The sequence below is a fragment of the Tenrec ecaudatus genome, chromosome 3 (genome assembly GCF_050624435.1).
Source record: "Tenrec ecaudatus isolate mTenEca1 chromosome 3, mTenEca1.hap1, whole genome shotgun sequence".
In the NCBI taxonomy this organism is placed as follows: Eukaryota; Metazoa; Chordata; class Mammalia; order Afrosoricida; family Tenrecidae; genus Tenrec; species Tenrec ecaudatus.
Window position 1 is genome coordinate 216,808,228 of NC_134532.1, and position 13,219 is coordinate 216,821,446.

General features: G+C 56.0%; 1 protein-coding gene across 2 annotated transcripts in view; it reads right to left on the reverse strand.

The window, feature by feature from the left end:
- The window catches only part of EVC2 (EvC ciliary complex subunit 2), an 84,776-nt gene that overhangs the window by 16,980 nt on the left and 54,577 nt on the right, over positions 1–13,219 (reverse strand). For both annotated transcript variants that reach the window (XM_075544547.1, XM_075544546.1), the window contains 3 exons: positions 12,361–12,815; positions 9,295–9,499; positions 5,908–6,030 (listed from right to left, as the gene is read on the reverse strand). In XM_075544547.1, the coding sequence (XP_075400662.1) occupies positions 5,908–6,030; positions 9,295–9,499; positions 12,361–12,815 (783 nt within the window). The remainder of the gene's footprint in view (positions 1–5,907; positions 6,031–9,294; positions 9,500–12,360; positions 12,816–13,219) is intronic.

Here is a 13,219-nt window from a genome sequence, read left to right on the forward strand (position 1 = left end):
GACTTAAGGGGGCAAAGGCCTGCCTAGCCCAGACCACCGTGTGTTTGATTAGCTCACACGCATCCAAACCAGGCAAAGGCAGCCCTTCGTGTGGAAAAAGGAGAGAAACAAAACCAGGACACACACACACACACACACACACACACACACACACTCAAACTCACACAACAACCCCCAAGTACAACAGACAGCGAGAGACGTTCATACCAGGAAAGCAGCCCACACAGCTGCAGAGCAGACAAGCCCAGAACAACTCCAGTCCACGGGTCAGGTGCTCACCGGAAGACACTTCCTGATGCCCACAGCTGCCAACCAGGAACCAGGAGAATGAGGCAGGAGGCGGATGGAAGCCTATGGGCTGGTGGAGGCAGAATTGAATGGTGCCAAGGCAGGGAACATGCCAGGCTGCTGAGAGATCCAAGATCAGCCGGCCCAAGCCCCAGGGAGCCAAACAGGAGGCTGGCCAGTGGGAAGAGGAAGACCCTGCTCTGCACAGCGTCTCTTATCGATATCCAGAGAGGCCACACCCTCAGAGGCCGTGACCTGACTGAAAAGTTGGGCGCCACACATAGGGACACCAAGCCTAGCGATCACATGGGCTGTACAGGGAGGAAGGTGGGCTGACACCTAACGGTGGGGCCTTGCACGCCAAGCTCAGGGCGATTGGGTCTGCTTGGTCAGCAGCTGGAGACGCCTCTCTGGACAGCATTTCGTGGCAATGCCTCTGAAGGAAGCCGTCCACAGGGAGAAGGCGAGAAGTCACAGACTCAATGGAGAGCCGTCTGCAGGCGTTCCTGGCTTCCCTCCCCTCCTGAGATGGGCCCCTTGCATCGTCTTCTCCGAGTTCTGGGGGCAACAGCAGTGCCGTCCGCTCGTCTCTGAGCTCGTGACTGTCTCTCAAGCCGAAGCTGTGGGCACTTCGAAGGGCTGGCGAAGAGCCCTTTTCCAGAAGGAGTGCCATCCACCAATGCGGAAGCGCCGAGCCAGACCCAATGGGGAGTCCCCACTGCTGAGTAGTCGCAGAGGTTTCTAATGACCTGTGCACACACGTGTGCACACACATGCTCATGCTCACGCACAGCAGTCTGCACACCGAGGATCCATCGTGGACAGATGGCTGGACTTGGGACACACGACCCACCCAGACAGCGACGGAGTGATGGGTGAGCGGGAGATACGATCGCGTCGCTCTCGACCGCGTTCAAAGGCTCTTCAGGAATAATGGATGTACAGCCGGCAGAGCCTGGAGCCCACGGAGAAGGACTTCACGTTTGGTGAGGTGGCAGGTTTGTGAACAAGACCTCCAGAGAGATGGGCAGCATGGCCGCAACCAAGGTCTCCGGCAGTCGCGGTCATTGTGAGGACAGGGCGAGACCAGGCAGCGTGTCAACCTGTTGTCCTGCTTGAGGGGGGGGGGGGGGGGAGAGCCGCCACGAACAGCAAAATATCTTTTCACCACCCGTGGATCTGTTTGTGGGACTGACCTGACGGCTGGTGCGTGGCTATGGTGCTGGGAACTCAGCCACCTGCTCTCCAAGTACCGGCAGGTCACAGTCTCGAGAAGCAAGACCAGCGATACCGGTATGTGTTGTCTACGTAGATGTTGTCATTAGGCGTCAACGAGTCAGCTCTGACCCACAGCGACTCCTGTGCTCAACAGAACAAAACGCTGCCCGGCCCTGCGCTGTCCTCACCATTGTGCCCATGCCTGAGCCCACTGATGCAGCCACTGTGCCCGTCCATCTCACAGGGCCCCCCTCTTTTTCACTGCCCCTCCACTTTACCAGACATGATGCCCTTCTCCAGGGACTGGCCTCTCGTGACAACATGTCCAAAGTACGTGGGAGAAGGTCTTGCCATCCTTGGCGCTGAAGTGCATTCTGGTCTTACTACTGCCGACACCGATAGGTCTGTGCTTTTAGCAGTCCATGGGACTTTCCGTGTTCTTCTCCAGAGACTGATATCAAGTGACGGCTCACACAGTTGTAGAGATAGGTAAGTCCAGGCTGGTTCAAGTGAGCCTTCTCCTGATGCCTGTAAGCCGACCAACAGGAAGCAGGAGGATGAAGCAGAGACAGCGGGAGCACGGGCTGGTGGATGCTGAGGTCAGAAGTCGGCTGAATGGATCCACCATCAGCAGTGCCCTGGCAGCTCCTGGGATCAGCTGGAGACCGAGGAACCAGGCACAAGATCCAGCTCTGGCAGAAGGCAAAAGAGAGCCACAGTGGATTCGACTCTGCTCAATCTCTGTCTCATGCAAAAACACTTACGACAGACACTAAGGCGGTACCATCAGTCTGTGGCCCGATTGATAGGTGGAACTCTGCCCCTACCTGGACCTGGGAGTGTCTCGCTGACGTCATCCCTAACGGTCACAGTCAATCACGCAGGGGCAAAAGCTCTAGCAGGGCTGACCGGCTTGGAAGAACGCTTGGCTATCGATCAGCTTCTGAAAATTATCCAAGGGAAACAGACTGGATCACAACAGAGCCATGTTCAACTCATCCATCCACTGGGAAGACCACCTCAGGAGTGATGGCGTCATTGCTTATCGAAGTAGAGGGCCAGGGAACGTGAGCTGGCCAAAGCAGCATCGGGTGGTCACCAGTGAGGGCTAGGCCTGGGCAGCTGCTCCTTCTGCTATGTGATAGGTTGCCATGAGGTAGACGGCAGTCAATCGTCACTGTCTACTGATAGGAACTTATTTTCCCTGTAAAAGTAATGGGGGGGGGACTTACTACATTAATACGAATCAAAAGACACCTGGAATTGTGGTGGTGGTTGGTGGGTGCCATCGAGTCAGTTCTGACTGACGGCAACCCCATGCACCACAGGACGGAGCACTGCCCAGCCTGACACCGCCCTATGCGTGTGAAAGTTGGGCACTGGATCAGGAAAACTCAAGAAGAAATGGATGTATGTGAATGACGGGGCTGGAGAAGAATACTGAAGGCACCATGGACTGCTAGAAGGACAGCCCGATCCGTCTTAGAAGTACTGCCAGAGTGCTCCTTAGAGGCCAGGATGGTGAGACCTCATCTTACAAACGTGGGACATGTTGCCAGAAGAGAGCAGTCCTTGGGGAAGGACATCGTGTTTAGTAAAGTGAAGGGGCAGTGTGGCAGTTACATAATCTGGTGTCAATATGAGAGGATTAAGAGTGAAGGGGTGGAGCCTAGCCTGTCAATCAGGTCATAGCCAATGAGGTCTTGGTGTGGGCATGGACCTCGCCTGAGGATTTCCGGGAATTCTTGTATTTCTCCTTGGAGGCAGGAGACACTCTCTCTGTGCTCACTGCAAGGCATCCCTGTGGAGAAGACACATGGAGAGAGGCTGATGGCGGCAGAGCTGGGGAGCTGCAGAAGCCATGTGAGATCCCAGTCAGCACTGAGATGCTTACACCGCCACTGGGTCCACAAGACTTCCCACCCACTGGCCTGTGATCTTCCTGCATTCGACATCATTGCATGTGTTTCATGAGTCTGAAGGGGGCATTATAGATTGGTACCGGACATAGGGGCTAATATCAGACTTATGGACTTGATCTGGACTGGGCTGGGAGGCTGTCTCAATATTCAATTGCTCTTGTATATAAAGTTCTTTCCTATACACATCTGAGTGTCTATGAATTTGTTTCTCTAGTCCACCCGGACCGACACAGTCAGTGAGCAAGAGGAAGGCTCTCAAGCAGATGGGCTGACGCCGTGGCTGCAACAATGGGCTCAAACATGGGCATATTTGTGAGGGTGGCGCAGGGATCAGGCAGTGCCTTGCTCTGTTGTACATAAGGCTGGCACGGGTCGGAACCAACTGGACAGCACTTAACAGCCGTAACACCATCCTTACAATCGTTGCTGTGTCTGAGAAACAGACATTGTGTCAGTCAGCTTAGAAAGTCTCCCTCTCTTCTGCTGACCCTCGACATTACCAAGCACAACGTCTTTCCCCACAAGCTGTCCCCCTCGGATGACATGCCCACCGTGATGCAATGATGCCTTGTTCATGCTCCTGCATGTGCCCAGGGCATGAGTCACAGCATCGTTCAAAGGCACCGATGACTGTGGCCTTCCCTACTCACTGCCCGGCTTCAGCAGACACAGGACATTGAAAAATGCACGGTTCAGGTCAGGTGCACCTTTGTCTTTAAAATGGCATCTTTGACGTTTAACTCTTTCGAGGACTCTGGGGGCATATTTTCTCAAAGCAACATGTCGTCTGATTTTCGGATGGCTGCTTCCATGGGCACTGATTGCGGAGCCAAGTAAAGTGAAATCCTTGACAATTCAGATCCTTTCTTCATTTATCACAGGGTTGTTCATTGGTCCGGTTCTAGGATTCTTGTTTCCTAAATGTTGTGGTGCACGTTTTTGAAGGCCGGAGTCTGTGATCTTCACCAACGAGCGCTTCAAGCCCTCTTCACTTTCAGCATGCAAGGGTGGGTCACCTGTCAATGCGCCACCTTCTCCCTCGAGGGGTCCGGCTCCTCAGATGGCTTGTTCAGCGCACAGCCTCAGTAAGCAAGGCGAAAGGATTCACCCCCTGGTGCACACCTTCCTGAATCCAAGCCACGTAAACGCTAACTGAACACAAACCTGGGGGCCCTGTCCTAATATCAGACAAGGGAGACTTCAGAACAAGGTATCAAGAGGACGTCACGATTTTAAATCTCTATGCTCCTAGTAGCAACACTTCAAGAGACGTGAAACAGATAAAGGGTTCAAAAAGGGCCCCTGTGTACTCACCCCAGGTTTTTGACGTCCTCTCTGCTAGTGGAGAGTTGGCCAGAAACAGCAGAAAGCCCATTGGCACCGCACTGAACTCTGCAGATGTCCAACGGTTTTGGAAGTAGTTCAAGGGCACAGACACAAAGCAAACAGCCGACACCTCGCTTACTGGGGAGGAAATGAAGTGTCCCCCATGCGAACCAGAGCCGGCCTTCCTCACCGCTCTTACTTAATGTTGTACAAGAAGTCTTAGAGCGCTTAGACAACAACAACAACCAAAGGTGTCCACACTGGCAAAGAAGAAGTAGGACTTTCTATTTGCCGATAATATAATTCTTTATGTCGAAAACGACAAAGGCCCAGCACGTGAATGACTGGAACTAACTGAAATGAGATCGGCATCAACAAACCTACTGGATTCTCCCCATCCACCCCCCCACAACACACACACACAGCCTAACAGTTATTCACATATCAGACAGTTCAAGAGTCCTTACACCGAGAAGAGTTGTACAATTATCACCACCATCCGTTTTAGAACATTTTATTTGTTCATGGACTCGTTGTGATTAGTTAGCTCTGCATGTCCCGCCCCACGCACCCCAAGCTTCCACCTGCACCCCAAGGAACCATTAATTACTGTCTCTGCAGATGTGGCTAACATGGATTTTATACAGAAAAACATCCACTGGGGAAATAGATCTATGCGTATATTTATATGTTTAATATGAAAGTAGCAGATGGACATTGGCTCTCCACTCAAGCACTCCCTCAATGAAAGAATACTTTGTTCTATTAAACTGGCATTCCATGATGCTCACCTTCCCCACACAATCGCTGAAGACAAAGCTGATGCATAAGCAAATGTGGTGAAGAAAGCTGATGGAGCCCGGCTGTAGAAAGATATAGCATCTGGGGTCTTAAAGGCTTGAAGATAAACAAGCGACCATCTAGCTCAGAAGCAACAAAGCCCACATGAAATAAGCACACCAGCCTGTGTGATCATGAGGTGTCGATGGGATCAGTTATCAGTCATCAAAGAACAAAAACCATCATTGTGTGCTCACCTCCCTGATAGACCGCTGAAGACAAATGGGTGCATAAGCAAATGTGGTGAAGAATGGGCAGGGGTGCCCACTATGGGGTGAGGGCTGGCCAGCTCAGCCGTGCGGCGGTCACTGACCTTCTCCGCCAGGTCCTCGGGGGGCTGCTCCTCAAGGAGGAGGATTTTATCTTCAAGGTACTTCTTCAGGAGGCCGGCCTTGCTTCTGTTCTTGGCACGCTGCTTTCTCCCCTTGGACTGCGGCTGGAGGGCAGAAAGGAAAGGGTCCGTCGTGGGTCACCTGCCCCCCGCCTCCCCACTGCCCCACTGGAGGGAGGATTCTGCTGCTCACAGAACTGGTGGCCAGGCGCTGCCCGGGCCAGAGTGTGTGTAGCCTAGGAACAAGCTCGGTGGGGACTCTCTGGTCTTACACACTTTGGTGGGGTCCTCGCAGCACAGAGGGGAGGCAGGGAAATGGAGAGTAGACCCAGCCCACCACAGGTCCATCACCTAACACCAGCCACCCACCCAGCCTGAATCCACTGTCTAACACCAGCCATTGACCCACAGCCTGACACCAAGCCCTGACTCTACCTGGCCCACTTCCTCACGTCAATCTGTGACCTACTGACCCCACCTCTTACAGTACCCTCTGACCCAACCATCAGACACCAATCTCTGACCCACTGACCCACCCTCTTAACTAACCAGCCCCCAATGCAAGCTGGTTCACCTCCGACCATCGTCCTGCAGACAGCAGGGTGAGTGAGGCCCTTCCCTGGTGAAACTCACACCAGTGCAGGAACCAATCAAGACACACAGGAGCAGACCGCAAACACGATCCCCCTCTTGCCGAAAGGCATCTTGGAAAACAAGTATGGGAATCTGCTTCCAAAAACACCCAGCTTTGAAAACCCGACCCAGGTCAACTCACAGTGGCCCAATAGTGACCCGATGTCCCTCCACTTGGGCTTCCTGGAGGAGCCCTGGTGGCCCAGTGGGTTACAGTTGCACTACTAACTGCAAGTTCAGCAGTTCAAATCCACCAGCTGCTCCACCAGAGAACGATGGGGCTTTCAAATACCCCTGTAAAGAGTTACAGTCTCAGAAACCCACAGGGGCAATTCTACCCTGTCCTAGCAGGTCTCCAGGAAGCCCAGATGGAGCTGTTAACCTGTCCGCACATGAGGGGCGGACAGAATTGGAGCGGGCAAAACTCACCACCACGACAGCCTATCACGTTGCTACGATACATTCCGTTGTCGGGTGCGTGTCTTGTGATGCTACGCCCCATCACATCTGCCTCACCGTCCCTCTGTCCCACGGCAGCCCCGGTGTTGTCCAAGCACAAGAGGGATTCCAGCAGCTGGCCCTTTCAAAACCAGGCTGCCAGACCTCTCTTCTGAGCTCCCTCTGGGTAGGCGGGCACAAGCCTTCGACCCTCCTGTTAGCAGCCCAGCACCTTCACCGCTCCCGCCCCCATCGACATCGTGGCCGCTGGACTCCTCAGCGGGCGACGTGGGAAAGGGCCCCCCGCATGTTCACCCCACTTCCAGGAGGCAGAGTCTCCCGAGTGTGCCTCCCTGCCCTGTCCGCACGCCCAGGGAATCCTGTCATCACACCCTAACAGGCCCGAGCCACGTAGCATGTCACCAGGCATCGCAAACGTAGCACAAACACACTCCCCTCTGTCATCTAGCAGCGCTCACGGGCCACATCCACCCCGTCGTGCTGGCTCACATCCACCCCAGGGGACAGGGTAGGCCGGCCCCTGTGGCTTTCAGAGACTGTCACTCTTCACTGGCACAGAAAGTCTCAACTGCTCTCCCACGGAGCCCCTGGTGGTTTCGACCCGCTGACCCTTCAGCACATCACCCGGGCTCAAGCCAGCAGCGCAACAGGGCACATTCGTGTCACGTGACACCACCCGACATCCCATAAAGGAAAGGTCACACCCACCATGCACATGGCATGCCCGGTGGTCGTCCCCTCGCAGCTCTCTGGCTCACCCTTTGAAGGAGCCCTGTGGTGCAGCCGGTTAAGTTGGGCCCGCCAACTGCAAGGTCGGTGGTTCAAAGCCAGCAGTTGCTCCAAGGGAGAAAGCTGAGGCTGTTCACTCCTCTAAAGAGTTATATGTCTGCTCGGGAAAACCTCTGCGGCAGGTCTGTGCTGCCCTACAGAGTAGCTAGCCGTCACAGTCGGCTCCGTGGCACTGGGCTCCTTCTCGGTTTGGTCACTGCTCCATCGAGGTCCCATGATACCCCAGAGCCCCTAGCAGGCTGCCCTGGGGCTGACCACCACGCGACCCCGAACCCCAAAGCTATCCCTGAGACTGACCATATGGCAGTACAGGAAAGGAACCCAGGTGTGGTAGTTATCTAATCGTTGGCTAATTTGAGGATTGAGAGTGCACGGGTGGGGAGCCTAGACTGTCCATCAGATCCTAGCCAATGAGGCCTCTGTGTGGGTGTGGCCTTCATCTGAGGATTCTGGGAACTCCTGTATTTCTTCCTTGGAGGCGGAAGACACTTCTCTCTCCCGGCTCACTTCCTGTGAGACATCCCTGAGGAGAAGCCACATGGACCTGCCCTGATGCAGCCAGAACCCTGGACCTGGTGAAGCCACGTGGAAACCCCTGCCAGCGCCAAGCTGCTTGCACCGCCACTGGACCCAAAGACGTGCTACTGGCCTGTGATCGTCCTGCATTCAGTGTCATTGCATGTGTTTCGTGAGTCTGAAGAGGACTTTACAGGCTGATATCGAATATGTGGGCTGATATAAAACTTATGGGCTTGGACTAGACTGGGTTCGGATGCTTTCTTAATGTACAATTACCCTGTCTATAAAACTCTCTCTTGTGCACATATGAGTTTCTATGAATTTGTTTCTCTAGTCTACCCGGACTCCCACACCAGGTCTCCACTCTCCACAGAAAACAAGCACCGACAGGAGGGGACCTCAGACATTTGGGTCCGTGTGGGGGCTCCAGCCCCGTGGGTCACTGGATAAGCACTGGACCGCAGTTCAAACCCACCAGCTGCTTTGAGAGAGAAAGAGGAGGACATCTGCTCCAGTAAAGATCCCCAGCCTCCTGACCCTCTATAAGCAGGAATCTCGCCTTTCTTGCGGAAAGTCGAGAACTCGGCTTTGATTCCTGCCATCCCATTTTTTTCACGGTCAGTGGAGGCTGGTGGGTGGCGGGGAGGTGGCACTTCCAGACAAGGAAGCAAGGCCTGGAGAGCCCCTTCCCTAAGTGAGTCCGTGAGAACCCTGCCGGTCACGGTGGTCCAGCAGAGGCCTCATTTGACAGAGGGGGAGATTGAGGCCAGGCATCTGAGCTGACCCGAGAGAAGCAAACACCGCCAGCCAAGGGTGTGGAGAGGATGGGGGCAACAGGGGCTTGGGGGGGGGGAGGAGTGAGATGCAGGCAGGGCAGTAGGAGCAGCAGCTGGATCCCCTGGGGAGGGGGCAGCAGCCCAGTCAGCCCCACCATTGCAGTCCCGGGGGGCAGCCTGGTTTCTTTCCTACCTGCAGCTCGGGGGCGGCCAGGGCCTGGTCCAGTTTCAGGAACTCTGCTTCTCGCCACTCGGCCTGACACTGCTGCAGCAGCACGCGGCCCCGGACTTTTGGGAGGGCCAGGCTCCGATCCAGCTGAGCCAGGCAGCCCTGGGCCTCCTGCTTCATCCTGAGCAGCTCCTCCTCCGACAGGGAACAGGCCGCGGAGCAGAGCTTCCTGGGAAGGAAGGGAGGGCAGGAGGGGAGCAGCAGTCACGGAGGCAGTGGTCCGGAGAATGGCGGTGGCATGCTGGGGGCCCAAGGGGGGCCCGTTAAGTCGTGTCAGGAGCAAAGGGGAGAGCCTCTGCCACCGTGCACGGCACCCTTCCCTTTCTTAAGGACGCTGTGCTCGGGAGCGTGCAGGGGTGGCAAGAGAGGAGGGCCCTCGAGGAGGTGGATGGACACCACCGGCGGCTGCATCAGTGGGCTCCGGCACATGCGTGCTGATTGATGCCCAGGGCAGGAACGATACCATGTGGCTGTGGGTACCGCGTCCGACCTCCTCAAACGCACCCAAACTCGCTGCCAGCACGTCGGTGCCATCCGATAGTGACCCTACGGGTCAGGGAAGGCCTGCCTCTGTGGGTCTCTGAGACTGTAACTCGTCAGGGGAGGAGTAAGCCCTGTCTTTCTCCCGCAGAGCAGCCGGTGGTCTCCAATCGCTGACCCTGTGGTTAGCAGGCCAACGCGTCCCCACTACACGACAGGGGGTGGGAAAGCACCATCATCAGCTGCCCCGGGCTGGCTTCTATGGGGCTGAGGTCACCCCCACCCCTCCACCCCTCCCAACGATTCGGACACCCAGTGCCCCTCTTCCCATGGCAGGGTCGATGACAGTTCTGGGTTCCCTAGGGAAGGCGAGAGGTTAGAATTCACATGAAAAAGGCCCGGGATAGAGTTGCTCAGTCAATGCCCAAGGGGAAAGCCACCGTTTGATTCAGCTGTGTTTGAAGGCCCTCTAAGGAGAGGAGCGGAGGGGAGAGGCCTGTCTGCAGCCCTCGCCGATGGCAGAGACAGACGTCTATGAGCTGGTGCGTGCCTGGACTGACCCTCCTCTGCCCACTCATCAAGGGGATTCCTAGTGTGGGAGTGGTTTCATGTTGGGCTGCTAACCGTCAAGTCGGCAGTTCAAACCCACCAGCCGCTCCGAGGGAGAAAGACAAGCCTTTCTGCTTCCATAAAGCACTGCGGTCACGGAAACCCACGGGGCAGTTCCGCTCTGCCCACGAGGTCGCAGTGAGTCAGGATTGACTCGATGGTGGTCAGTCGGGGGGTTTTCTGAGCGCATTCCATCCCTGGTCAACACTGGGAAGTGGGTACTTTGCTAGATGGTGGGTCAGGTGATCCAGAGTCCTGCCCCTTGGCTCCCCATTGGCTGCATCATGGCTTGGCCCTCCAGAAATGGTGGGGACAGGAAGACCCGCCCCCATGCCTGGTCTGAAGGTAGGATCCTGCCTGGTCTAAAGGTCGGCGTGAGAAAAGGGCAGTCCGTGGGTGGCGCCCAGCCTGTGTCTGTAAATAAAGTTGTATCATGCTCATTTGCCCACGGAGGTCCTGTGGCTGAGCACATACCGCCGGAGCAGAGCTGAGCAGCTGGCACCCGGGCTAGGGTGGTCCCGACAACGGTCCCCACCTCACCCTACCGAGAAAACGCCTGCTGCCCTCTGATCTCAGGCAAGGTGGCCGCCCACTCTGCGTGACATGGAGTGGCCCGGGCGCGGGCTTACGGTGTCAGTCTGCCCATGGGATCAGAAGGTGCCTTTCCTGGGGCTTGGGGAGAGATGGGAGTGACAACCGGCATGCAGCAGCCATCCTGTGGCCACGAGGGACCAGGCTGGCACCACGAGGGACCAGGCTGGCACCCCGAAGGTCGGGCAGCAGAGCGATGGCAGGGCCGGACCTCTAATGATATCAAAGAGCCATAGACTCAACCTCCTCTTGCTCCTGTGGAGCATCCCAGTGAGCAGGGAGTGCCGCCGGAAGCCAAAGACCAGCCTGTCATCCTCTGTGCCGCCCCCAGCTCTCCCTGACTCTACTACTGTGACTCGTGTCGCCTGTGCCGCTCCTGTCCCGTGAGAGCAGCAGGAGTGCTGAGCCGCAGAGGCTCGCTGGAGGCCGACCTCGGGGCGAGAAGGGCTCCCAAGTCCACAGGGAAGCGAGCCGCATGCGTTTCCTGGTTTCCCAGAGAGTATGAAAGTTCTCTCTTACACCGGCCGCTGCCTCCCTTCACCCACTTTTCTGTCCGTCCCCCTGGGAGGGGGTTATAAGTAGATAACTGTGATCAGTTTCCCCTTTCTCCCCCCACCTTCCCCTTCTCATCCTAGTATTTCTACTCTCATTATTGGTTCTGAGGGGTTCATCTGTCTTGGGTTCCCTATGTTTGGGTGGGGATAAGACATGAAAAAAAAAGATAAATTATCAGGGTTTCATGTGAGAAAGGGTGGGGGGGGTTGGAGAGGAGGAAATTAGCTGATACCAAGGGCTCAAGTAAAAAGAAAATGTTTTGAAAATGATGATGGCAACTTATGTACAAATGTGCGTGACACAATGGATTGTGATAAGAGCTGTACGAGCCCCCAATAAAATGATTTTTTTTAAAGAAAATGATGATGGCAACCTATGTGCCAATGTGCTTGACACGATGGATGCAGGTGTGGCTTGTGATAAGAGCTGTATGAGACCCCAGTAAAATGATTTGATTTTTTTTTTAAGTTATCTCTACACTAAATTGTTGCCTGGGAAATGTCAGCAGCAGGATGAAACAGCTTGACAATTCGGAGAGAGGCCGACGAGGGACACAGAGACCCACAGCACGGGTACACGCTGCTGGCAGAGTGCTGCCCACAGACCCGCCGGACGCGCAGGGTTGCCTCAAAGCTGCGATGTGCAGACCACAGCATCCTTGGGCGCAACCAAGCCAGCTCCACCTGCGCCTCCACCTGAGGAGCAGGTGTGCGGGTGTGGTTCTGGAATCAAGTCATCGAAGCAGACATTCGAGGAATGAACCAGTGGGACAAGACAGCGCCCAGGAATACTCACGTGAAGACGGAGCGCTCCCAGTGCCTCAGCTCCGCCTGCTCCTCCATCGAGGCCTCCGGTGCGTCCTCCTTCAGCCGCTGCCGCGCGCTCTGGGCACCCTCCTGGCCCCGGCCCCGCTCCTCGCCGTCCAGCTGCTCGGCCCGGGAGGCAGTCTCCTTGCTGTGCTCCTCCAGGATCTGCTGCAGGAAGAGCCAGGGCACGCTGCGCCTCAGCAGCTCCTGGGTCATCGCCGAACTCTGCAGGCGCTGGACCTCCTCGGTGGCCTTCTCAGACAGAGAGAGGGTCAGGGCCCGGAGGTCGTCCAGCGCGGCCTGGTCCAGCCACTCCTGCAGCTCCTCCAGGGTGGCACTCTGGTCCGCCATCAGGCTCCGCCACTGGCCCAGATACTGGCTGGTGTCCTTCGCATGCTGGACGGCCTCACCAATGGGCAGCTGCTCCCTTCGCTGCTCCTTGTGCTGGGGGTGGGGGGTGGGGGAAGGCCAGGAATGGACATTCAATGGGGGTGGACTTTGGCAAGGTCAATCCTTTGGAGAAATACTTGGGATTGGTCAGGGGTGGTTACAGATGCTGATTACCTTTCTCCCCGACAAGCTCAGATCCCGAGGAAAGGACCCCCAGTGGAGCAAAACCTCCCCTGTCCGATATCTGCTGAACACACTTTTAGCAGAGTTAGACAACCGGGTTCAAATCCTGGCTCCTCACCTTACGATCTGGGCAGCCCCAACACACGCTTCCTGCCCTCTCTGGGATTTCCCGTTCTTACTCTTGTAAAACTCGGACGACGCCCAGACCCAGCCCACGTAGGTTCCCAGGTGCTGTGAGTGGTTTGCACTTGGGTGGGAACCAAGAGGCTGGCGGT